The 25,464-nt window shown below is 69.6% G+C and overlaps 2 protein-coding genes across 2 annotated transcripts in view; one reads left to right on the top strand and one right to left on the bottom strand.

Moving 5' to 3' along the window:
• The window catches only part of HSPG2 (heparan sulfate proteoglycan 2), a 44,151-nt gene extending 27,926 nt beyond the window's left edge, over positions 1–16,225 (bottom strand). Inside the window, 17 exon segments of the mRNA XM_075520540.1 lie at positions 39–186; positions 263–459; positions 746–922; positions 994–1,157; positions 1,221–1,367; positions 1,447–1,595; positions 2,374–2,518; positions 4,437–4,568; positions 4,648–4,767; positions 4,842–5,078; positions 9,149–9,274; positions 9,484–9,644; positions 10,277–10,335; positions 10,421–10,530; positions 10,995–11,078; positions 11,299–11,431; positions 16,067–16,225. Coding sequence (XP_075376655.1) covers positions 39–186; positions 263–459; positions 746–922; positions 994–1,157; positions 1,221–1,367; positions 1,447–1,595; positions 2,374–2,518; positions 4,437–4,568; positions 4,648–4,767; positions 4,842–5,078; positions 9,149–9,274; positions 9,484–9,644; positions 10,277–10,335; positions 10,421–10,530; positions 10,995–11,078; positions 11,299–11,431; positions 16,067–16,126 — 2,349 coding nt within the window. The 5' untranslated portion in view covers positions 16,127–16,225.
• A 4,342-nt stretch (positions 16,226–20,567) lies between these two features.
• On the top strand, positions 20,568–24,257 carry LOC142418676 (proproteinase E-like). The gene is made up of 8 exons (XM_075520843.1): positions 20,568–20,601; positions 20,711–20,787; positions 20,864–20,961; positions 21,538–21,672; positions 21,757–21,893; positions 23,056–23,201; positions 23,286–23,457; positions 23,917–24,257. Exons 1-8 carry the CDS (start codon positions 20,568–20,570, stop codon positions 24,255–24,257), a joined length of 1,140 nt encoding a protein of 379 aa, XP_075376958.1.
• The last annotated feature ends 1,207 nt before the right edge of the window (positions 24,258–25,464 follow it).

Here is a 25,464-nt window from a genome sequence, read left to right as displayed (position 1 = left end):
ACATCCCCGTCCCCTGGTCACACACACCCCCCCCTTACCAGGCAGTGCCCAAAAACGGGGTCGCAGGTGCTGGAGTGGCCGTGGCAGCCGCAACCGGAGCAGGTCCCCAGGTAGGGTCCCCTCGTCACCCGCTCGAAGCGGGCGGCACATCGCTGGCACGACAGCCCCGCGTAGCCCACGGGGCACCTGGGGACACAGCGGCGTGACGGTGGCATCGCGGCGGCGGTGGCACCGAGCCCGCGACCTCGCTGCCGGTGGTCACCTGCACTCCTCAACGTCCCCGGCTGGCCCCAGGCCGGTGTCACCAGGGCTGGTGACATCCATGGCCACGTCGCTGAGCCCCACACTGGCCATGCGCCCGTCGTAGACCGCCCGGATGAAGATGCCCTCCAGCCCTTGCAGCACCAGCAGCAGCAGCTCCCGGCTCACCGGGGCACCCTCCTCGTCCTCCCAGTAGTTCTGCCGGGATGGTGACACCGGTGTCACCCCGGGGTGATGCCAACAACGGCATCACCCGCCTGCCACCACCGGCACCATTCACTCATCACCACCAGCACCACCCACCCGCCACCACCGGCATCCGTCGTCGTCCACCACCGCAGGTATCACCCCACCACCGTCGCCCACCCACCACCACCGCCATCGCCCACCCACCACCACCACCACCACCCACCCATCACCACCACCACCACCGCCCACCCACCACCCTCCCAACGCCACCACCCCCCACTTGGCTCCCACCCACCTCGGTGAAGGGCACGTGCCGCCGGTTGAGGACATCGGGCCGGGTGGCTCCAGCACGCGCCCGCAGCTGCCGCCCGTGGCCCCGCAGCAGCACGTCGGGGTGGGCGGTGGGCTCAGGGGGTCCCCGCCCCAGCCGGTACCGCACCCCGTAGCTCAGCGCTCCCCCGTAGGCATCCACCTGGCAGCATCAGTGGGCTGTCAGCGGCCGTGCCGCCGGCGTCCCCAGCCCTGTCCCCACCCTGGTGTCACCTTGTCCCCAAGGAAGGTGTCCGGCAGCGCCCAGAAGGCATCGAGGGCCAGGAAGCGTCGGGACAGATCCAGGAGCTGGAATTCCTCAGCGCCCGTGTCCACGTGGAGCTGGGTGGCCGAGAGCACCGGCGGGGACGGCGCCGTCGGCACCGTCACGTTGACACCTGCAAGGAGATGCTCAGCCCCTGGTGTGTCCCTTGTCCCCCGTCCCTTGTCCCCGAACTCACCCTTGAAGTCGTCGGGGCGGTCGAAGCGGAGGTGGAGGCGGTGGCGGTGCCGGGCAGTGGCACGGCAGGCGGTGGTGACGCCGAAGCAGAAGCAGGGCAGGCAGCGGGATGTCCCTGTCACCTGGAAGTGGCCCTCGGGGCACGGCCCTGCGAGAGACGGTGGGGGACAGTGACGCTGCCGTGGTGGGGGGGTGGGATGGGGAGGGGAGGGCGGGGCGACGCTCACCGGGGCGGGTGACGGTGAGGATGCTGTCGGGGATGCCGAAGACCATGCCGAGGGTGTTGATGGCCTCGCAGGTGTAGGCGCCTTGGTCGGCTTCTTTCACGTCCCGGATGGTCAGCGTGCCCTGCCCGGCCTCGCTCACGATCGACACCCTGCGCGGCACGCTTGGCACCCGGCGACTGGCACGCCCGGCGCCCCCGGTGCCCAGCACCCCCGGTACCTGGCACCCCCGGTACCCGGCACCCCCGGTGCCCGGCACCCAGCGCCAGGAGGGGAGCGCAGCCCCACTGCATGCCCTGCTTATGCCCAGGCCCCGCCCCTAACTGCATGCCCCGCCTCCTCGTGCAAGCCCCGCCTCCTCGTGCAAGCCCCGCCCCCCGCCCGGCTGCCCCTGTGTGCAGCCCCTGCTGGCTGTTAGCTCCGCCCCCTCGCTGGGAGTCCCGCCTCAAAAGCCCCGCCCATCACAGCAGGCCACGCCCCCTGTACGAGCACCGCCCCCCAGTGCAAGCTCCTCCCACCACAGGGCTCTCCCCTAGCGCAAGCCCCTCCCACAATAGCCCCCTCCTGCCACAAGCCCCTCCCACCACCAGAGACCCCTCCCCCACAGTGCAAGCCCCTCCCCAGACTCAAGCCCCTCCCACCGCTACCGGCCCCGCCCCCAGCACAACCACCACCTCCACCCCAAGCACAAGCCCCGCCCTCCACAGGCCCCTCCCCAAGCACAAGCCCCTCCCACCACAAGCACGGCCCACGCACAAGCCCCTCCCCCACAGAGAAGCCCCTCCTCCTCCCTCCAAGCCCCTCCCCCAGGCCCCCCAGCCAGCTCCCCCTTGCCGCCGCGCCCCCCCCCCCCGTGGGCCACCCCGCCCCTTCGACCCCGCCCCCTTGGGCCCCGCCCACGGGACCGCGCCCCCCGAGGCCCCGCCCCACCTGTGGCTGCTGGGGGTGTGGCCCCAGTTGAGGCGCCAGGTGATGATGGGGGTGGGGACGCCGGTGGCCACGCAGGTGAAGGTGACGGCCTGGCCCGGCTCCGCCCGCACCGACTCCTGCGGGAGCGTCACCACCTGCGGGGGCACTGCCCGCGCCCCCCCCGTCACCACCCGCGGGGCCAGCGCCGCACCGCCTGCGCACGGGGCCACCGGCAAGGGGACCCCAGCCTGGCACTGCTTGGGGACGGGGCCACCGGCAAGGGGACCCCAGCATGGCTTGGGCATGGGGCCACCGGCAAGGGGACCCAGCGCAGCACCGCCTGGGGACAGGGCCACCGGCAAGGGGACCCCAGCCTGGCACCGCCTGGGCACGGGGCCACCGGCAAGGGGACCCCAGCATGGCACTGCTTGGGGACAGGGCCACCGGCAAGGGGACCCCAGCCTGGCTTGGGCACGGGGCCACCGGCAAAGGGACCCCAGCATGGCACTGCTTGGGGACAGGGCCACCGGCAAGGGGACCCAGCGCCGCACCGCCTGCGCACGGGGCCACCGGCAAGGGGACCCCAGCATGGCTTGGGCATGGGGCCACCGGCAAGGGGACCCAACGCAGCACCGCCTGGGCACAGGGCCACCGGCAAGGGGACCCCAGCATGGCACTGCTTGGGGACAGGGCCACTGGCAAGGGGACCCAGCGCAGCACCGCCTGGGGACAGGGCCACCGGCAAGGGGACCCCAGCATGGCACCGCCTGGGGACAGGGCCACCGGCAAGGGGACCCCAGCCTGGCACTGCTTGGGGACGGGGCCACCGGCAAGGGGACCCCAGCATGGCTTGGGCATGGGGCCACCGGCAAGGGGACCCAGCGCAGCACTGCCTGGGCACAGGGCCACCGGCAAGGGGACCCCAGCCTGGCTTGGGCACGGGGCCACCGGCAAAGGGACCCCAGCATGGCACTGCTTGGGGACAGGGCCACCGGCAAGGGGACCCAGCGCCGCACCGCCTGCGCACGGGGCCACCGGCAAGGGGACCCCAGCATGGCTTGGGCATGGGGCCACCGGCAAGGGGACCCAACGCAGCACCGCCTGGGCACAGGGCCACCGGCAAGGGGACCCCAGCATGGCACTGCTTGGGGACAGGGCCACTGGCAAGGGGACCCAGCGCAGCACCGCCTGGGGACAGGGCCACCGGCAAGGGGACCCCAGCATGGCACCGCCTGGGGACAGGGCCACCGGCAAGGGGACCCCAGCCTGGCACTGCTTGGGGACGGGGCCACCGGCAAGGGGACCCCAGCATGGCTTGGGCATGGGGCCACCGGCAAGGGGACCCAGCGCAGCACTGCCTGGGCACAGGGCCACCGGCAAGGGGACCCCAGCCTGGCTTGGGCACGGGGCCACCGGCAAAGGGACCCCAGCATGGCACTGCTTGGGGACAGGGCCACCAGCACGGGGACCCAGCGCAGCACCACCTGGGGACAGGGCCACCGGCAAGGGGACCCCAGCATGGCACCTCCTGGGGACAGGGCCACCAGCACGGGGACCCGGCACGGCACCCGGCACCATGCCACGGCACTGGGTCCCCAGCATGGCACGGTTTGCGCAGTGTCCCCAGCGCAGGGTCCCCAGCCCAGTGCCATGACAGAGGGTCCCCAGCACAGGTCCCCGACACGCTGCCATGACACAGCGTCCCCAGCCCTGTGTCCCCAGGACAGCTCAGGCACAGTGTCCCCAGCCCGGTGCCATGGCACAGGGTCCCTGGCACAGCTCAGGCACGGTGTCCCCAGCCCGGTGCCATCGTACGGAGTCCCTGGGCACGGCGTTCCCAGCCCGGTGCCATGGCTCGGGGTCCCTGGGCGGTGTCCCCGGCCCGGTGCCATGGCACAGAGTCCCTGGGCACAGCGTCCCCAGCCCGGTGCCACGGCACCACATCCCCAGCACAGCTCGGGCGCAGCATCCCCGGCACGCAGCCACGACACGGGGTCCCCAAGCCAGCCCCAGGCACCACGTCCCCACGCCCGGCAGAGGTGTCCCCTCCCCCGGCCGACGCGTCCCCTCCCGGCGTCACTCACCGCAGCCGACCTCATCGGAGCGGTCGGGACAGTCGGGCTCCCGGTCGCATTGGTAGCTGGCACGGATGCAGCTCCCGCTCGCCACGCACCGAAACTCCGCCGGCCCGCACGCCGCACCGGGCGCCTTGGTGGCTGCAGCGGCGACGGTGACACGCGTCAACCGGGACCGCGTCACCACCGCGTGCGTCCCCAACCCGGGGCCCGTACTCACGGCAATCGCTCTCGTCGGAGCCGTCCCCGCAATCGTTCTCGCCGTCGCAACGCCAGAGCTTGAGGGCGCAGTGCCCGTTGCGGCACTTGAACTCGTTGGGTTCGCAGGGTGAGGGGGTGCCTGGGTGACGGGGGGGCGGGGGGGTCAGCACCCAGAGGGTGCCCCCCACCCTCGCCGCCTCGCTGCAAACTCACCGCAAGCTTCCTCGTCGCTGCCGTCGGCGCAGTCGGGCTCGCCGTCGCAGAGGTAATCCCGGGGGACGCAGCGCCCGTCGGCGCAGGCGGCTTCGCCCGCTTGGCACCCGCCCGCCGGCAGCGCGGGGGGACGCGGGGTGAGGGGGCGGCGCGGGGCGGTGGTGGCGGCGGTGGCGGTGCTCAGCGGGCGAGTGGTGGCGGGGCGGGCGGTGGTGGGGGGCATCCGTGTCGGGGGGTCTGCGGGGATGGGGGGGTTATGGGGGGGAAACGGGGGTGCGGGGGGGGGGTTATGGGGGGGCTATGGGGGGAATGGGGATGGGGAGGGCTTATGGGGGGGAATGGGGGTGCGGGGGGGGTTATGGGGGGTATAGAGGGGAAATGGGGGTGCAGGGTGGGGGGTTATGGGGGGAAATGGGGGGGGTGGGGGGGTTATGGGGGGTATAGAGGGGAAATGGGGGTGCAGTCAGGGATTTAGGGGGGTTATAGAGGGGAAATGGGGGTGCAGGGTGGGGGGTTATGGGGGGGCTATGGGGGGAATGGGGATGGGGAGGGCTTATGGGGGGGAATGGGGGTGCGGGGGGGGTTATGGGGGGTATAGAGGGGAAATGGGGGTGCAGGGTGGGGGGTTATGGGGGGAAATGGGGGGGTGGGGGGGTTATGGGGGGTATAGAGGGGAAATGGGGGTGCAGTCAGGGATTTAGGGGGGTTATAGAGGGGAAATGGGGGTGCAGGGTGGGGGGTTATGGGGGGGCTATGGGGGGAATGGGGATGGGGAGGGCTTATGGGGGGGAATGGGGGTGCGGGGGGGGTTATGGGGGGTATAGAGGGGAAATGGGGGTGCAGGGTGGGGGGTTATGGGGGGAAATGGGGGGGTGGGGGGGTTATGGGGGGTATAGAGGGGAAATGGGGGTGCAGTCAGGGATTTAGGGGGGTTATAGAGGGGAAATGGGGGTGCAGGGTGGGGGGTTATGGGGGGGCTATGGGGGGAATGGGGATGGGGAGGGCTTATGGGGGGGAATGGGGGTGCGGGGGGGGTTATGGGGGGTATAGAGGGGAAATGGGGGTGCAGGGTGGGGGGTTATGGGGGGAAATGGGGGGGTGGGGGTTTATGGGGGGTATAGAGGGGAAATGGGGGTGCAGTCAGGGATTTAGGGGGGTTATAGAGGGGAAATGGGGGTGCAGGGTGGGGGGTTATGGGGGGGCTATGGGGGGAATGGGGATGGGGAGGGCTTATGGGGGGGAATGGGGGTGCGGGGGGGGTTATGGGGGGTATAGAGGGGAAATGGGGGTGCAGGGTGGGGGGTTATGGGGGGAAATGGGGGGGTGGGGGGGTTATGGGGGGTATAGAGGGGAAATGGGGGTGCAGTCAGGGATTTAGGGGGGTTATAGAGGGGAAATGGGGGTGCAGGGTGGGGGGTTATGGGGGGGCTATGGGGGGAATGGGGATGGGGAGGGCTTATGGGGGGGAATGGGGGTGCGGGGGGGTTATGGGGGGTATAGAGGGGAAATGGGGGTGCAGGGTGGGGGGTTATGGGGGGAAATGGGGGGGTGGGGGGGTTATGGGGGGTATAGAGGGGAAATGGGGGTGCAGTCAGGGATTTAGGGGGGTTATAGAGGGGAAATGGGGGTGCAGGGTGGGGGGTTATGGGGGGGCTATGGGGGGAATGGGGATGGGGAGGGCTTATGGGGGGGAATGGGGGTGCGGGGGGGGTTATGGGGGGTATAGAGGGGAAATGGGGGTGCAGGGTGGGGGGTTATGGGGGGAAATGGGGGGGTGGGGGGGTTATGGGGGGTATAGAGGGGAAATGGGGGTGCAGTCAGGGATTTAGGGGGGTTATAGAGGGGAAATGGGGGTGCAGAGTGGGGGGTTATGGGGGGGCTATGGGGGGAATGGGGATGGGGAGGGCTTATGGGGGGGAATGGGGGTGCGGGGGGGGTTATGGGGGGTATAGAGGGGAAATGGGGGTGCAGGGTGGGGGGTTATGGGGGGAAATGGGGGGGTGGGGGGGTTATGGGGGGTATAGAGGGGAAATGGGGGTGCAGTCAGGGATTTAGGGGGGTTATAGAGGGGAAATGGGGGTGCAGGGTGGGGGGTTATGGGGGGGCTATGGGGGGAATGGGGATGGGGAGGGCTTATGGGGGGGAATGGGGGGTGCGGGGGGGGTTATGGGGGGTATAGAGGGGAAATGGGGGTGCAGGGTGGGGGGTTATGGGGGGAAATGGGGGGGTGGGGGGGTTATGGGGGGTATAGAGGGGAAATGGGGGTGCAGTCAGGGATTTAGGGGGGTTATAGAGGGGAAATGGGGGTGCAGGGTGGGGGGTTATGGGGGGGCTATGGGGGGAATGGGGATGGGGAGGGCTTATGGGGGGGAATGGGGGTGCGGGGGGGGTTATGGGGGGTATAGAGGGGAAATGGGGGTGCAGGGTGGGGGGTTATGGGGGGAAATGGGGGGGTGGGGGGGTTATGGGGGGTATAGAGGGGAAATGGGGGTGCAGTCAGGGATTTAGGGGGGTTATAGAGGGGAAATGGGGGTGCAGGGTGGGGGGTTATGGGGGGGCTATGGGGGGAATGGGGATGGGGAGGGCTTATGGGGGGGAATGGGGGTGCGGGGGGGGTTATGGGGGGTATAGAGGGGAAATGGGGGTGCAGGGTGGGGGGTTATGGGGGGAAATGGGGGGGTGGGGGGGTTATGGGGGGTATAGAGGGGAAATGGGGGTGCAGTCAGGGATTTAGGGGGGTTATAGAGGGGAAATGGGGGTGCAGGGTGGGGGGTTATGGGGGGGCTATGGGGGGAATGGGGATGGGGAGGGCTTATGGGGGGGAATGGGGGTGCGGGGGGGGTTATGGGGGGTATAGAGGGGAAATGGGGGTGCAGGGTGGGGGGTTATGGGGGGAAATGGGGGGGTGGGGGGGTTATGGGGGGTATAGAGGGGAAATGGGGGTGCAGTCAGGGATTTAGGGGGGTTATAGAGGGGAAATGGGGGTGCAGGGTGGGGGGTTATGGGGGGGCTATGGGGGGAATGGGGATGGGGAGGGCTTATGGGGGGGAATGGGGGTGCGGGGGGGGTTATGGGGGGTATAGAGGGGAAATGGGGGTGCAGGGTGGGGGGTTATGGGGGGAAATGGGGGGGTGGGGGGGTTATGGGGGGTATAGAGGGGAAATGGGGGTGCAGTCAGGGATTTAGGGGGGTTATAGAGGGGAAATGGGGGTGCAGGGTGGGGGGTTATGGGGGGGCTATGGGGGGAATGGGGATGGGGAGGGCTTATGGGGGGGAATGGGGGTGCGGGGGGGGTTATGGGGGGTATAGAGGGGAAATGGGGGTGCAGGGTGGGGGGTTATGGGGGGAAATGGGGGGGTGGGGGGGTTATGGGGGGTATAGAGGGGAAATGGGGGTGCAGTCAGGGATTTAGGGGGGTTATAGAGGGGAAATGGGGGTGCAGAGTGGGGGGTTATGGGGGGGCTATGGGGGGAATGGGGATGGGGAGGGCTTATGGGGGGGAATGGGGGTGCGGGGGGGTTTATGGGGGGTATAGAGTAGAAATGGGGGTGCAGGGGGGGTTTAGGGGCATTATAGAGGGGAAATGGGAGTGTGGGGGGTTTATGGGGGTGCAGGGGGGTTTATAGAGGGGAAATGGGGGTGCAGTGAGGGATTTAGGGGGGTTATAGAGGGGAAATGGGGGTGCAGGGTGGGGGGTTATGGGGGGTTATGGGGGGAAATGGGGGTGGGGGGGTTATAGAGGGGAAATGGGGGTGTGAGGGGTTTATGGGGGTGCAGGGGGGTTTATAGAGGGGAAATGGGTGTGCAGTGGGGGATTTAGGGGGGTTATAGGGGGGTATAGAGGAGAAATGGGGGTGCGGGGGGAGTTTATGGGGGTTATAGAGGGGAAATGGGGGTGGGGGGGTTTATGGGGGAAATGGGGGTGCAGGGGGTTTATAGAGGGGAAATGGGGGTGCAGTGGGGGATTTAGGGGGGTTATAGAGGGGAAATGGGGGTGTGGGGGGGTTATAGAGGGGTATAGAAGAGAAATGGGGGTGCAGGGTGGGGGGTTATGGGGGGAAATGGGGGGAAATGGGGGTGCGGGAGGGGTTTAGGGGGGTTGTAGAGGGGAAATGGGGGTGCAGGGTGGGGGGTTATGGGGGGAAATGGGGGGAAATGGGGGTGCGGGAGGGGTTTGGGGGGTTGTAGAGGGGAAATGGGGGTGCAGGGTGGGGGGTTATGGGGGGAAATGGGGGTGTGGGGGGGCTTAGGGGGGTTGTAGAGGGGACATGGGGGTGCAGTGGGGGAGGGGTTATGGGGTGTCTCACCGCAGCCGTCCTCGTCAGAGGCGTCGCGGCAATCGGGCCGGCGGTCGCAGCGGTATTCGCCGGCGACGCATTCGCCGCTGCCGCAGGCGAACTCCCGGGGGGTGCAGGCGCGTGGGTGGGGGGTCACTGGGTGGGGGGAAGGGGGGCACAATCAGGGTGACCCCCCCCGATATCCACCCACCAGAAATTTGGGGCGGGGGGGTGGGGGGGTCGAGACGCACCGGTACGTGGCACCGGGTGATGCGATGGCCTGCGGGTTCATACGGGGTGGTCTGAGCCCCCCCCTCCCAGCCCCCCCATAGCCCCCCCCAGCCCCCCAGCCCCCCGGCACCCACCGGCCCCCAGGCGCCGGAACTGGAAGCCGCGGGGGGAGGTGAGGTAGGAGGCGATGGAGCCGGCGGCCAGCAGGTCCCGCAGGACCCCCCCCAGCTGCGCCTCGTCCCCGTTCCCCTCCGAGCCCACGTCCAGCTCCACGAAGACGTCGCCTTCCAGCTCTCTGGGGGGGGGGGGGAGGGGTGGAAAGGGGGGGTCAGCACCCCAAAATCTTCCTACTGCACCCCCCAAACCTCTCCGTCACCCCCGAACCCCACCATGGCCCCCCCAACCTCCCCTGCACCCCCAAAACCTCTCCATCACCCCCAAACTCCCCACTGTCCCCCCAAACTTCCCCATCACCCCCCAACCTCCCCACTGACTCCCCGGACCTCCCTGCCCCCCCAAACCCTCCCTGCACCCCCAAAACCTCCCCATCACCCCTAAACCCCCCCACAGCCCCCACAAACCTCCCCATCACCCTTAAACCCCCCCCACCAACCCAAACCTCCCAGTCTCCCCCAAACCTCCCCTGCACCCCCCAAACCTCCCCATCACCCCCACCCCCCCAACATCCCCCACACCCCTAAACCCCCCACAGCCCCTCCAACCCCCCTCTGCACCCCCAAACCTCCCCATCGCCCCCCAAACCTCCCCAATGGCCTCCCCATCCCCCCCAATCCTTCCCATCCCCCCAGCTCCCCCTGCACCCCCAAACCTCCCCATCCCTCCCTTGCCCCCCCAAACCCCCTGTGCCCCCCCAAACCCCCTGTGCCCCCCCGAGCCCCCCCGAGCCCCCCGAGCCCCCCAGCTCACTTGATGAAGACCACGCTGACCACCTGCTCCCCGGGCACCTTGTAATACTCCGACTCCAACTGGGGGGCGAGCAGAAAATGGGGGGGTCAGGGTGCTCCCCTGGGTGCCCCCACCCCCAGCACCCCTACCGTGCCCCCCCCTCACCGTATCCACCACGGCCTCGGAAACCTCCCGAAATTCCTCGGACTCGGGGTCCTCCAGCCGCTGGCTGTAGTCGATGCTGCGGGTGAAGTTCACCAGCGCCCGGAAATAAACTGGGGGGGGGGGGTGTCAAAAACGGGGGGGTGGTGTCAAAAATGGGGGGGTGGCACCTGCACTCCCCCAAAAATACCCCCCATCCAGCTGCGACCCCCCCCATCCAGCTGTGACCCCCCCATCCAGCTGCAACCCCCCCATCCAGCTGCGACCCCCCCATCCAGCTGCCCCCCCAATATTTGGGGGTGCCCCCCCATATACAGCACTGGGGGAAAAAGTGGGGGTGCAGCAAGGGGGGGTCCCCCAAAATGTGTCACTTACTCAGCGGGGGGTCGTCCTCGGGCTCAGCCACCACCATGCCCGCCGGCGCGGGGGGGGGCACGGGCGCTGCCCGCCGAGGAGGAGGAAGAGGAGGAAGAAGAGGAAGAGGAGGAAGAGGAGGATGGAGAGCAGACAGAGCTTGAGAGCGGTGACACGCGAGTGACACCCAGGGGACAGGTGCCACCCCACGGCGTCCCCTTACCGATGGGCGCCAGCCCGACGCCGGGTACGTGGGTAGCGCTCGCCGGCAGCCAGGTGACGCCGCTGCCGTCCTCCCCGCTGCCATCTGCAACGGGGACAGCACGGGTGGCACCCAGGGTGGCACCCACCCATGGTGGCACCCGCTCGTGGTGACGCCCACCCATGGTGGCTCCCACCCACCCGTGGCACCCAGTGCCGCCTGACCACCAGGTCCCAGTGCCGTCCGCAATAGGGACGGTGCGAGCGGCACCCACCCACGGTGGCACCCCCCCACGGTGACACCCACCCACCCGGTGCCACCTTACCGCCGGATGCCACCAGGTCCTCGTCGTCGGAGAGGTGCGCGTAGTACCGCCGTCCCCGCGTCCCCCCGACGTGGTCGGCCACCGTGTCCTCGGGGAAGGAGGTCTCGGCCAAGCCCCGGCTGCCGCGGGTGACCTGGGGGACACCGTCACCCCCCCGCTGGGTGCCAGGCCACGTCACCGGCACCGAGGCGGCGGGGGGGGGACACACGACACGGGTGGGTGCTGGCAGGGCCGGGGCTGCATAGCTGTGCGGTGGAGTCACGGCCGGCACGGCGCGGGGGGGGGATGAGCTCATCGCCCACCCACCGCATTCCTGCGCCGCCACGGCAGCGCCACGGCAGCGGGCACACGCGTGTGCAGGCACGTGGGGGGGTGCGTGTGCGAGGGCGGCGCGGGCCGCGCACACGCGTCTGCACTGCTCCACGCGCGCGCCGGCACGGGGACGCGTGTGCACGCTGGCACGTGGCCGTGCGCACGCGTTTTGCACCGCTACACGTGTGCACCGACGTGGGGACACACGCGCACGCCGACACGTGGCAGCGCACACGCCCTTGCACTCCTACGTGCACGCGCCAACGCAGGGACGCGTGCGCAGAGCAGCCCGGGGCTGTGCACGTGTGTTTGCACCGTTACACGCGTGCGCTGACACGAGGACGCGTGTGCAGAGCGGTGTGGGGCTGTGCACGCACGCGTGCACCATTGCACGTGTGCACCAGCGTGGGGACGCGTGTGCACAGCAGCGTGCGGCTGCGCACGTGTGTTTGCACCGCTACAGGCGTGCGCCGACACGGGGACGCGTGTGCACAGCAGCGTGCGGCTGCGCTCACGCGTTTGCACCGCCACACGCGTGCACCAACACGGGGACGCGTGCGCACGGCGGCGTGGGGCTGCGCACGCGCGTTTGCACTGCTACGTGTGTGCACCAGCCCCGACGCACGCGCACACGAAGGTGGTTGCGCGTTTGCACCGCCGCACGCGTGCGGCCGGCGCACGCGCCTTCGCACCACTACACGCGTGCACCGACGCGGGCGGGAGGGCGCAGCCCACGCGTGACTGCACGCGCATTCGCACCACCGCCCGCGTGCACACGCGCGTGCACCGGCACGGTCCCGCACGCCCGCATCCGCAGCCCCGCGTCTGCGCACACGCGTGTGCGCCGCCCCGGTGGGTGCCCCCACGGGTGCCCCCAGCGCCCGCTGCGGTGCCAGGGGTGGGTGCCCCCCGCCCCCCCGGCGCCCGCCGTGGCGAGGAATCCGTCGGGGCAGCACTTTGCTGTGCAAACAAGCGCCGGGGGATTAAGCGGGCGCTGGGGGGGGTGACGGGGGGGACAAGGGGGGGACAAGGGGGGGGACACGGCCACGCGCCCGCACAAGGAGGTGGGGGGGGGACACCCGGCACCCCAAGGGAGCCTGGGTCCGGGTGGGGGCACCCCGTGGGTGCCAGCCCCGCATCAGCTGCGTGGGAGGGGGAGGTGGGGTGGGGGGTGCAGGGGGGAAACTGAGGCACGGAGGAGGCCGTGCGTGCACTGAACGTGTGGGTGCTCTGCCATTGCCCCCCCCAGACATGCACTGAGCGTGTAGGTGCTCTGCCATTGCCCCCCCATGCGTGCACTGAGCGTGTGGGTGCTCTGCCATTGCCCCCCCACACGTGCACTGAGCGTGTGGGTGCTCTGCTGCTGCCCTACACACATGCACTGAGCGTGTACGTGCTCTGCCATCAACCCTCCTTGCCTGCACCGAGCATGTGGGTGCTCAGCCCCCGCTCCCCACACATGCACCGAGCGGGCGGGTGCTCAGCCCCGGCAGGCAGCAGGCCCCATGGCGGGCAGGCGGAAGGGCAGCTGCCTGTCCCCGTCACCGGCGGTGGCCGGGGAAGGGACAATCACCCCTCTCCTGTTACCGGAAGCCTCCCCGCGCCGCGGCCCCGCACCCGGACGCCTGGGTTCCCCCCGCCGCCGGGGCACCGCGCCCGGCCGGACGCCGCCGCCGCCGCTCACATTTTCCACTCGCCGGCCCAAATCCTGCCCCGCACCCTGGGTGGGGGGCGAGGAAGAGGAGGGTGAGGAAGCACCACCCTGTCCCACGTGCGGCTTCGCTCGAGGAACCTCGCGCCCCAAATTGCAGGGGACCTCGCACCCCCCCCAATGTGGATGTGCCCCCTCGTCAAAATCTGGATGTGCCCCCCCCCCAGTCTGGACGTGCGCCCTCAAAATCTGGATGTGGCCCCCAAATCTGGATGTGCCCCCCCCTTACTTCATCCGGGCGAGGAAGAGGAGGTGACGCACAGCAGGAATAATAACCGGGGGGGTTATTAATAGCAGCCCCCCCCAGTCTTATTGTTCCCCCAAGGTCGCGGCTAAAAGCTGTTTCCCCCCCCAAAACCTTCCTCCGCCCCTGGGGGTCCCCCGGGACCGAGGGGACCCCGCTGCGGTGCCGAGCCGCCCCCGGGTTTGGGGGGGGTTGGGACCCCCCGGGTTTGGGGGGGGGGGGGGCTGCCAGCACAGCTGGTGGGATGCTGGTCCCGGGGGGGTGGGGGGGACAGGCAGCTGCCGCCCGCCCCCGGCGATTTGGGGGTGAAAACAGCTGCGGGGTCAAAGTCACTCCCGGAGGGGGCCCCGAAAAATGTCCCCCCCCCGGCTGCATTCCTCCCCGCTGGCAGTGCCTAATTTATCCCAAAAGAGCCGGGTTGGGGGGGGGGGGGGGGACGGGAACGCCCCGGGGGCGCCGAGGGGACCCAGGCTCCTGGCGGGGACCCAGGCGCCCGGGCTGGCTCCTGCTCTTCCTCCTCCTCCTCCTCCTCCTCCCGGCCAGGCCATCTTTGGCGATGGGAAAGAGCTGAAGCGCGCCGGGAGCGCGCGGGGCCACGTGCGCGTGGGGCCCTGGGGGGCTCTGGGGTTCCCCAAAAGTCCCCGAGGGTCCCCAAGGGTCCCCACGGGAGACACGAGCCCCCCCAGAGGCGTGGGAGCGAGCGAAGCTGAGGCGAGCGTGCACACGAGCGTGCAAGAAGCACACGCAAGCGTGCAAGAGCGAGCGTGCAAGCACGAGGGTGCCGGGAGCGCCCCGGGTGGGTGCGTGTGTGCGCACACGCGTGTGCGTGGCCCCCCCCGCCCCCCCTCGTCCCCACCCCTTCCCCCCAGGCCTGGCGATCTTATCGCACATTCCTGCTGCGCCCTCGCCCCCCCCCGTGACCCTGCGCAGCCCTCGGGGGGGCACCCCCATCACCCCCCACGCCAGACCCCCCCCGTGGAGTGGGTGGACCCCCCCTGCATTTTGGGGGGGGGGGCCACATTCCTCAGCATCCCGGGGGGGGGATATTGGGGTGCCACCCCACCAGGGTGTCCCCCAAATCCCCCCGGTCCCATAGCAGAATGGGGCTGGGGGGGGGTGTGCAAAGCGGGGACCCCCCCCTCCGTCCTCACCAGCCCCCCCCGGGACGTGGGTGGGAGCCCCACGGAGGGGGGGCAGCCCTGCCAGCATGGCCCTGAGCAACAAGGTCCCCTCTGTTCTCAGGCCCGGGCACCGTCCCAGCCCCAAACCACCCCCCCGCCCCCCCCCCGTGCCAGGGGGGCCCCCCCACATTGCCACCAGCCCCCCCTACCCTGCTTGGGGACCCCCCCTCAAAGAGGGGGTGCCCAGCCCCACGGCGCAAACCCACCCTGCACCCCCCTGGGGGGCACCCAGAGGTGTCACCCCCCCGCCGCACCCCAGCTGGGCGTGACCCCCCCGGGCACCCCCAGACGCAGCCCCCTCCCCGGGGGTATTTTGGGACAGTTATTTTTAGGGTGGCGGCGCCACCCGTCACCCTTTAAATTTAGCCGGGGCGGGAGAGGGGGATGGGGGGCGCAGGGGGCGGCAGCACCCCAAAAGCAGGACGTGCCCCAGGGGGAGGGGGGCAGTGGGGTGCCGGGGGGGCACAGCCCGACCCCCAGGGTCAGGGACCCATGGGTGGCGCGGGGGGGTGACGGGGATCCCCCCCACCCCAGGGCCCGGGGGACCCCCGTTCCCTGCGGGGACGGGGCAGGGTGACCCCACGCGCCCCTGGTCCCTGGGGGACCCCGAGTCCCTGAGGGGACGGGGGGGGGGGGGGTGGGGACACCACGCACCCCGGCTTCATGGGGGACCCCAGTTCCCTGAGGGGCCGGGGCAGGGGGCCGGGGACCCCACGCGCCCCTGGTCCCTGGGGGACCCCGAGTCCCTGAGGGGACCAGACACGGGGACCCCGTGTGCCCCGGCGTCACGGGGGACCCCCGTTCCCGGACGGGACAGGGCACGGAGGTGGGGACCCCACACCTCCTCGGTGCCCAGGGGGACCCCAATTCCCTGACGGGGCAGGGCCGGGTGCTGGGGTCCCTGCATCCCCCTGGTACACGGGGGACCCCAGCCCCCTGAGGGGCCAGAGCAGGGCGATGGGGACCCCACGTACCCCCAGTCCGGGGGGGACCCCGACCCCTTAGGGGATGCGGGCCCTGCACCCCCTTGGTGCCCTGGGGGACCCCGATCCCTTAGGGACCAGAGCACGGTGTGGGGGACCCCGAACCCCCTGTAGCTCGGGGGGGGACCCCAATTCCCTTCGGGGACATCGCGACCCCCTCGACTCACTCCCTTAGGGGACCCCAACTCCTTCAAGAGGCCCCAACTCCTTTACAGGGCCCCAGCTCCTTTAGGGGACCCCAGCTCCGCGGGGGACCCCAACTCTTCCGGGCACCCCAGCTCCCTTCGGGACCCCCCCGCCCTGGGGTCCCCGTTCCCGCGGGGCCGGGCTCACTCACTCCGAGGAGGGCTCCGAGCAGCAGGAGGGCGCCCAGCGCCGCCGGTACCCGCGGCCCCATCGCCCCGCTCGGCCCCGCCGCCCCGCTCCGCTCCGGCTCCGGCTCCGGCTCCGCTCCGGCCGCTCCGCTCCGCTCCGCGCCGCCGCCCGGGGCCCGCCCCGCCCCTCCCCGACCCGACCCGATCCGCGCGGGGCGGGGCCGCCCGGGAGCGCGCCCACGGCGGGCACGAGCGCGGGGGGGAAAGGGGGGGAAAGGGGGGCAACGCGGGGAACGTGCCGGGGGGACACGCGGGGGCGTGGGGACGCCGGGGGGGGGGGGGGGGAGCTCTGTGAAGTTGTAGGGGGACACGGCGGGGGGGCGTGGGGACCCTGTGCGGCAGCTCCGTGAACTTACAGGGGGACACGCGGGGGCGTGGGGAGCTCTGTGAAGTTGCAGGGGGACACGGGGGGGGGGCGTGGGAATGCCGGGGGGCACCGCTGTGAACTTTCACGGGGACACGGGGGTGCGTGGGGACACCGGTGGGGAGCTCTGTGAAGTTGCAGGGGGACACGGGGGGGCGTGGGAATGCCGGGGGGCACCGCTGTGAACTTTCACGGGGACACGGGGGTGCGTGGGGACACCAGTGGGGAGCTCTGTGAAGTTGTAGGGGGACACGGGGGGGGCGTGGGGACCCTGTGCGGCAGCTCCGTGAACTTACAGGGGGACACGCGGGGGCGTGGGGAGCTCTGTGAAGTTGCAGGGGGACACGGGGGGGGGGCGTGGGAATGCCGGGGGGCACCGCTGTGAACTTTCACGGGGACACGGGGGTGCGTGGGGACACCGGTGGGGAGCTCTGTGAAGTTGCAGGGGGACACGGGGGGGCGTGGGAATGCCGGGGGGCACCGCTGTGAACTTTCACGGGGACACGGGGGTGCGTGGGGACACCAGTGGGGAGCTCTGTGAAGTTGTAGGGGGACACGGGGGGGGCGTGGGGACCCTGTGCGGCAGCTCCGTGAACTTACAGGGGGACACGCGGGGGCGTGGGGAGCTCTGTGAAGTTGCAGGGGGACACGGGGGGGGGGCGTGGGAATGCCGGGGGGCACCGCTGTGAACTTTCACGGGGACACGGGGGTGCGTGGGGACACCGGTGGGGAGCTCTGTGAAGTTGCAGGGGGACACGCGGGGCCGTGGGGACGCCGGTGGGCACCGCTGTGAACTCTCATGGGGACACGGGCGTGCGTGGGGACACCGGTGGGGAGCTCTGTGAAGTTGCACGGGGACACGCGGGGGCGTGGGGACCCTGTGCGGCGACTCTGTGAACTTTCATGGGGACACGGGCGTGCGTGGGGACACCGGTGGGGAGCTCTGTGAAGTTGCAGGGGGACACGGGGGGGGCGTGGGGACCCTGTGCGGCAACTCTGTGAACTTACAGGGGGACACGAGGGGGCGCGGGGACGCCGTGGGGCACCGCTGTGAACTTGCACGGGGACACGCGGGGGCGTGGGGACACCGGGGGGCACTGCTGTGAAGTTGCACGGGGACACGCGGGGGCGTGGGGACGCCAGGAGGCACCGCTATGAACTTTCACGGGGACACAGGGAGGCGTGGGGACCCTGTCCGGCATCTCTGTGAACTTTCACGTGGACACGGGAGCGCGTGGGGACACCGGTGGGGAGCTCTGTGAAGTTGCACGGGGACACGGGGGCGCGTGGGGACACCGGAGGGCACCTCCGTGCATGTGCATGGGGACACAGGGGGGCGTGGAGACGCCGTGGGGCACCCCTGTGACGTTGCACGGGGACACAGGGGTGCGTGGGGACCCTGTGTGGCAGCTCTGTGAAGTTGCACGGGGACACGGGGGCGCGTGGGGATGCCGGGGGAGACCTCTATGAAGTTGCAGGGGAACACGGGGGTGCGTGGGGATGCCGGTGGGGACTTCTGTGAAGTAGCAGGGGGACACGGGGGGCACGGGGACACCGGTGGGGAGCTCTGTGAAATTGCACGGGGACACGGGGGGGCGTGGGGATGCCGGGGGGGACCTCTGTGCATGTGCATGGGGACACGGGGGTGCGTGGGGACCCTGTGCAGCAGCTCTGTGAAGTTGCACGGGGACACGGGGGTGCGTGGGGACAGAGTGGGGGACAGGGGGAGCCCCTCTGTGAAGTTGCAGGGGGACACGGGGGCGTGGGGACATCGGGGGGTGCATGGGGGGGCTCCCCCGGGAACTTGCAGGGGGACACGGGGGTGCGTGGGGACAGACTGGGGGACGAGAGGCGTCTCTGGGAACTCGCACAGGGACACGCGGAGGGGACGGGAGACACCAGGGGGCAGCTCTGTCACGTCCGCGGGGACACGGGGGGCGTGGGGACACCGTCTGTGCCGCACGCCCGGGGACACAAACGTCCACGGGGACGCGGCTGTGGGAGGCGCCCACGCAGACACGGGGGTGACACGAGTGTGCCCGCGGGACACACGGTGCCCCCGTGGAACCCCACAGCCCCCAGGCACGTGGGGCAGTATGGGGGCTATGGGGACACAGGGACATGGGGCAGTATGGGGGCTATAGGGACACAGGGACATGGGGCAGTATGGGGGTTATAGGGACACAGGACATGGGGCAGTATGGGGGCTGTAGGGGACACAGGGACATGGGGCAGTATGGGGGTTATAGGGACACAGGGACATGGGGCGGTATGGGGGCTATAAGGGCACAGGGACATGGGGCAGTATGGGGGCTGTAGGGGACACAGGGACATGGGGCAGTATGGGGGCTATAGGGACACAGGACATGGGGCAGTATGGGGGCTATAAGGGCACAGGGACATGGGGCAGTATGGGGGTTATAGGGACACAGGACATGGGGCAGTATGGGGGCTATAGGGGACACAGGGACATGGGGCGGTATGGGGGCTGTAGGGGACACAGGGACATGGGGCAGTATGGGGGCAATAGGGGCACAGGACGCTATAGGGACTATGAGGGTACCAGGGATAAGGGGCAGTATGGGGCCTATGGGGGACACAAGGAGCATGGCAGATATAGGGGCTATAGGGGGCACAGGGTTTATAGGGGGTATGGGGGCCACAGCTGCTATGGGGGGCACAGGTGATTATAGGGGGGCCATCGGGCACCAGGTGCACGGGTGTTATAGGAGCTATAGGGGGCACAGGGGGCCTATGGGGGGAACCAGGGGCACTGGGGAGTATGGAGCATACTGGGAGCATGGGGTGCATGGGGGTATGGGGGCTATGGGGGTACCAGGACATGAGGGTATGGGGGGCCTAGGGTCTATGGGGGGGCACCAGGGGCCTGAGGGGTATAGCGGCTATAGGGATCACAGCAGCTATGGGGGACACAGGGGCTGTAGGGAGTATGGGAGCTATGGGGGACACTGGGGCTCTGTGGGGCACAGGGGTTATAGGGTCCATGGTGTGTACCATGCGCCTATGGGGACCCTGAGGGGAGTAAGGGGCTCTATGGGGGCACAGAGCGTTATAGGGGGCACCAGGGCATTGAGGATATGGGGCTATGGGGGACACAGGGGCCATGGGGTCCGGGAGGAAGCCATATATGGGGGCCAGAGGGGCCAGAGGGGGCCACCGGGGGCATGGGGGGTCTGGGGGCTACGGGGGGGCACAGGGGCTACGGGGTCTGGGAGGGGGATATATGGGGCACTGAGTCCATGGGGGTTATACGGGTGATGAGGGCCATATGGGGACAGCAGGGGCGTGGGGCGGCATGGGGGACACAGGGGGGGTATAGGGGCTAGGGGGGCACCAGGGCAGGGGGGTACGGGGTCTGTAGGGACCCAGGGGTCTATAGGGGTCTATAGGGACCCAGGGGTCTGTAGGGGTCTATAGGGACCCAGGGTCTATAGGGGTCTATAGGGACCCAGGGGTCTGTAGGGGTCTATAGGGACCCAGGGTCTATAGGGGTCTATAGGGACCCAGGGGTCTGTAGGGGTCTATAGGGACCCAGGGTCTATAGGGGTCTATAGGGACCCAGGGGTCTGTAGGGGTCTATAGGGACCCAGGGTCTATAGGGGTCTATAGGGACCCAGGGGTCTGTAGGGGTCTATAGGGACCCAGGGTCTATAGGGGTCTATAGGGACCCAGGGGTCTGTAGGGGTCTATAGGGACCCAGGGTCTATAGGGGTCTATAGGGACCCAGGGGTCTGTAGGGGTCTATAGGGACCCAGGGTCTATAGGGGTCTATAGGGACCCAGGGGTCTGTAGGGGTCTATAGGGACCCAGGGTCTATAGGGGTCTATAGGGACCCAGGGGTCTGTAGGGGTCTATAGGGACCCAGGGTCTATAGGGCCTCCGCTGGGTGCGGCTGGCCGGGTGCCGGGGGCCAGGCGCCCCCAAGGCCAAGGTTAATGGTTAACCCCCCCCGCACCCCCTCCCGCGCCCAGGTGGGCGCCAGGTGCCCGTTCCCAGGGGCGCCCTTGGGTGCCCCCGATACCGGGGGGGATTTAAGGCCGGCGGCCGCCCCCGTGCGCCCTGACCGAGCCGGGACCGCGATGCTGGGCCTCCTCCTGCTGCTGGTGGCCGGCGGTAAGGTGTCCCCGAGCCCCCGCCCGTGTCCCCGAGCCCCCCCACCCGTGTCCCTGACCTCGGGTGGGGTGACGGGTGCCCGGCGGGTGACGGGTGCCTTGCCCCGCAGGCAGCCGGGCCGCGGTGCTGCCGGACTCGCGGGTGGTCAACGGGGAGGATGCTGCACCCTATAGCTGGCCCTGGCAGGTGAGCGGCAGGGGGATCGGGCGGGGGGGGGGGGTGGCACCCGTGGGTGCTGTGGCACCCACTGGTGTCCCCGCAGATCTCGCTGCAGTACGAGCGGGACGGCACCTTCCGCCACACCTGCGGGGGCTCCCTCATCGCGCCCGACTGGGTGATGACGGCCGCACACTGCATCTCGTGAGGGACCCCCGAGACCCACGGCGGGTGCTGGGGCAGGCGGGGAGCTGGGGGGCAGGGTGCCACGGGGGTGCAGGGATGGGTGCAGGGGGGATGCAGGGGGGTGCATGGGGGGGTGCAGGGGGGTGCAGGGTGCATCGAGATTGTGCAGGGTGCAGGAATGGGTGCATGGAAGAGATGGGGGGTGCAGGGGGGTGCAGGGTGCAGGGATGGGTGCGGGAGGGGTGCAGGGTGCAGGGATGGGTGCGGGAGGGGTGCAGGAGGGGTGCAGGGTGTAGGGCGGGGTGCAGGGTGCCAAATGGGTGCAGGGCAGGGTGCAGGGGTGGGTGCGTGGAGGGGATGGAGGTGTGGGGGGGGCGCACGGAGGTTGTGCTGGGTGCAGGGTGGGTGCAGGGGTGACGTACAGTGCAGGACGGGTGCAGGGGGGGTGCAGGGTGCATCGGGGGGCGCTGGGTGCAGGGATGGGTGCAGGGGGGATATACTGTGCCGGACGGGTGCATGGGGGGGTGCCAAATGGGTGCAGGGAGGGCTGCGGGAGGGCCGCAGCGTCCCCTGATGTCCCCGTCCCCCGGGCAGCTCCACGCACACCTACCAGGTGGTGCTGGGCGAGTACGACATGGGTGCCAGGGAGGGCCCCGAGCAGCGCATCCCCGTGGCCCCCGCCGACATCTTCGTCCACCCCAAATGGGAAAGCTCCTGCGTGGCCTGCGGGTGAGCGGGGTCCCTGGGGGCGGGGGGCTGGGGACATTGTCGTCCCCCCCGGGCCCCCCCGTGACACGTGTCCCTGTGTGGCAGCAATGACATCGCCCTGCTGAAGCTGCAGCGCCCGGCGGTGCTCAACACCCAGGTGCAGGTGGGGCGGCTGCCGCCCCCGGGCACCGTCCTGCCCGACGGGTACCCCTGCTACCTGAGCGGCTGGGGACGGCTGGCCAGTGCGTGCCGGGGGGAGACGGGGGGGATGGGGACGGATGGGGGACGGATGGGGGACGGATGGGGGGATGGATGGGGAAATGGAAGGGGAGATGGGAGGGGAGATGGGAGGGGAGATGGAAGGGGAGATGGATGGGGAGATGGAAGGGGAGATGGAAGGGGAGACGGAAGGGGAAATGGAAGAGGAGATGGAAAAGGAGATGGAAGGGGAAATGGAAGGGGAGATGGAAGAGGAGATGGAAGGGGAGATGGAAGGGGAAATGGAAGAGGAGATGGAAAAGGAGATGGAAGGGGAAATGGAAGGGGAGATGGGTGGGGAAATGGAACAGGAGATGGAAGGGGAGATGGAAGAGGAGATGGAAGGGGAGATGGAAGGGGAGACGGATGGGGAGATGGAAGAGGAGATGGAAGGGGAGATGGAAGAGGAGATGGAAGGGGAGATGGAAGGGGAGACGGAAGAGGAGATGGATGGGGAGATGGAAGAGGAGATGGAAGGGGAGATGGAAGGGGAGATGGAAGGGGAGACGGAAGAGGAGATGGATGGGGAGATGGAAGGGGAGATGGATGGGGAGATGGAAGGGGAGATGGATGGGGAGATGGAAGAGGAGATGGAAGGGGAGATGGAAGGGGAGACGGAAGGGGAGACGGAAGAGGAGATGGATGGGGAGATGGAAGAGGAGATGGAAGGGGAGATGGAAGAGGAGATGGAAGGGGAGATGGGAGGGGAGATGGAACAGGAGATGGAAGGGGAGATGGAAGAGGAGATGGAAGGGGAGATGGGAGGGGAGATGGAACAGGAGATGGAAGGGGAGATGGAGGGATGGAGAAGGGATGGAGGAATGAATGGAGAGATGAATGGCTGGGGAGATGGAGGGAAGGCTTGAAGGATGCAGGGATGGATGGATGGACGGATGGATGGATGGACGGATGGATGGACGGATGGATGGATGGATGGCTGTGGGCTGGACAGATGGATGGATGTGGAGTGGACAGACACATGGATGGATGAGGGATAGATGGACAGATGGATGGATGGATGGATGAGTGGATGGATGGATGGCTGAATGGATGGATGGACAGACGGACGGCCACGGACGGTCAGGGCCAGCAGGCAGGACGCGGGGCGCAGCCCCGGCTCCGGCCCCGCTAACGCCGGGTTGGCAGCGGGGGGGCCGCTGCCAGAGCGGCTGCAGCAGGCGCTGCTGCCCGTGGTGGCCTACGAGCGCTGCAGCCAGCCCGACTGGTGGGGCATCTTCGCCATCCGCCGCACCATGATCTGCGCCGGCGGTGCCGAGAAGGCCGGCTGCAACGTGAGTGCCACGCCGTGCCGGGGCCGGGGGGAGAGACACCGGGACCCCCTGGTGCTGACCCCCCCGCCCCATCCTGTGCCCCAGGGCGACTCGGGGGGTCCCCTGAACTGCCGGGCGGCCGACGGGCACTGGGAGGTGCACGGCATCGCCAGCTTCGTCTCGGGGCTGGGCTGCAACGCGCCCAAGAAGCCGACGGTCTTCACCCGCGTCTCCGCCTTCGAGGACTGGATCGCCGAGGTGGGGAGGGGGAGACAGGGTGCTGGGGTGCCAGGGCGCTGGGGCGCTTGGGTGCCATGGTGCCGGGGTACCAGGGTGCTGGGGTGCCGGGGTGCTGGGTGCCAGAGTGCTGGGGCACCAGGGTACCAGGGTGCCACGGAGCCGGGGTGCCAGGGTGCCAGGGGAATGGGGTGCCGGGGTGCCAGGGCGCTGGGGTGCCACGACACTGGGGTGCCAGGGCGCTGGGGCGCTTGGGTGCCATGGTGCCGGGGTACCAGGGTGCTGGGGTGCCGGGGTGCTGGGTGCCAGAGTGCTGGGGCACCAGGGTACCAGGGTGCCATGGAGCCGGGGTGCCGGGGTGCCAGGGTGCCAGGGGAATGGGGTGCCAGGGTGCCATGGTGCCAGGGTACCAGGGCTCTGGGGCGCCGGGATGCTGGGGCACCAGGGTGCCGGGGTGCCGGGGTGCCGCACTCCCCCCTGAGCGGCTTCTCCCTTCCAGACCATGAGCTGGAACTGAGCGCGGCGGCGGCGGCGGCGGCGACGTCCTGGCGTGGCATCGGGCAAATAAACCCACAGCTCTGGCACCACGCGCGTCCCTGTGCTGCGGCGTGGGCACGCGTGCGGGGTGGCCGGCACGCGGGGGCGGCTCGGTTGCTGGCAGAAGGCAGCGGTAGAGCAGGCGCGGGGAGCAGCCGGAGGTGGCCGGATACCACAGGGATGGGCACCCAGAGACACCCAGACACCACAGGGACAGGCACCCAGAGGTGCCCAGACACCACGGTGATGGGCACCCAGGGGCACTCCAGTGCCACGGGGATGGTTTGCCCCGAGGAGCCATGACGCCATGGGGATGGGCACCCACCGGTGCCCAGATACCATGGGGATGGGCACCCAAAGACACCCAGGTGCCACAGGGACAAGCACCCCGAGGTGCCCTGAAGCCATGGGGATGGGCACCGTGAGGCACCGTGATGCCGAAGGGACAAGCACCCCAAGGCGCCTCGATGCCACAGGGATGGGCCCCCTGAGGTGCCCTGAGGACACGGGGACCGCCTCAGCCACGTGCCGTGATGCCACGGTGATGGGCACCCAGTGACGTCCTGTCACCATGGGGATGGGCCCCCCCGAGGTGCCCCGAGGCCCCGGGGATGGCCCCCTCCAGGCGCCCCAGGGCCAGCGGCCACGGCTGTGGCTCTCTCCCACCGCCTCCTGCCCTCCCGGCCCGGCCGTCGCTTCGCAACCGCCGCCGCCGGCGCGTGACCGGCGAACAAAGAGCCCTTTCACCGGCGACCCCACCACGGCCAACACCCCGAGACCCCCAGCCGGAGCTCCTCAGGTCCCCTCAGCCCCACCCAGGCACCCCGCGGGGACGGGGGCTGCAAGCACCCCCCAATTCCCCCGGGGATCCGGGTGGAAAATTCCTGCCGCGGGGCACCGGGGCTGTATAAGTTTTATTGGCCCCTTGTCACCGTGTCCCGGGGGACCTTTGCTCTCCCCGCGGTGGCCCGGCATCGCCGCCGTCGTCCGCCAGTGCCGCCCCGGCGCGCCGCGGCCCCGCTGCTATCGCGGGCCCTTTGCTCGGGGATGGGGGGGTTGAGGCCACCCCAACTCGTGACACCCTTGCATAAGTGGGTGCCGCCCGCCAGAGGCCCTGGGGGGGGACGGGGGGACCTAACCCGGCGGCGCTCGGCTGAGCCAGCCGTTTCTTATCGGCGCGGGGAGGGGGGGCACCGGCTGTGGCCCCCCGCGGCGCCGGCGATGTGAAGCGGTGGTGATACGGCACGGGGTTGGGCACGGTGGTGTCGTGCCCGAGGGTGGCAGTGGGCACAGGGGGAGCGGGGGCGTGGTGGTGCCGGGTGCTGTGGGCATGGCATGGGTGCTGTGAGATTGGTATAGGTGCTGTGAGCATGGCATGGGTGCTGTGAGACTGGCATGGGTGCTGTGAGATTGGTATGGGTGCTGTGGGCATGGCATGGGTGCTGTGAGATTGGTATGGGTGCTATGAGATTGGTATGGGTGCTGTGAGCATGGCATGGGTGCTGTGAGA

The sequence above is a fragment of the Mycteria americana genome, chromosome 18 (assembly GCF_035582795.1).
Source record: "Mycteria americana isolate JAX WOST 10 ecotype Jacksonville Zoo and Gardens chromosome 18, USCA_MyAme_1.0, whole genome shotgun sequence".
Taxonomy (NCBI): Eukaryota; Metazoa; Chordata; class Aves; order Ciconiiformes; family Ciconiidae; genus Mycteria; species Mycteria americana.
The sequence above is the reverse complement of the archived record's forward strand: the minus strand, read 5'-3'. Positions and strand labels throughout refer to the sequence as shown.

Bases quoted from the DNA above. Each gene is read 5' to 3' on its own strand.
- LOC142418676 (XM_075520843.1), top strand. From the start codon at position 20,568: ATGCTGGGCCTCCTCCTGCTGCTGGTGGCCGGCG. The intron at 20,962-21,537 runs GTGAGGGACCCC...TCCCCCGGGCAG, and splicing joins ACGGCCGCACACTGCATCTC to CTCCACGCACACCTACCAGG. The intron at 21,673-21,756 runs GTGAGCGGGGTC...CCTGTGTGGCAG, and splicing joins AGCTCCTGCGTGGCCTGCGG to CAATGACATCGCCCTGCTGA.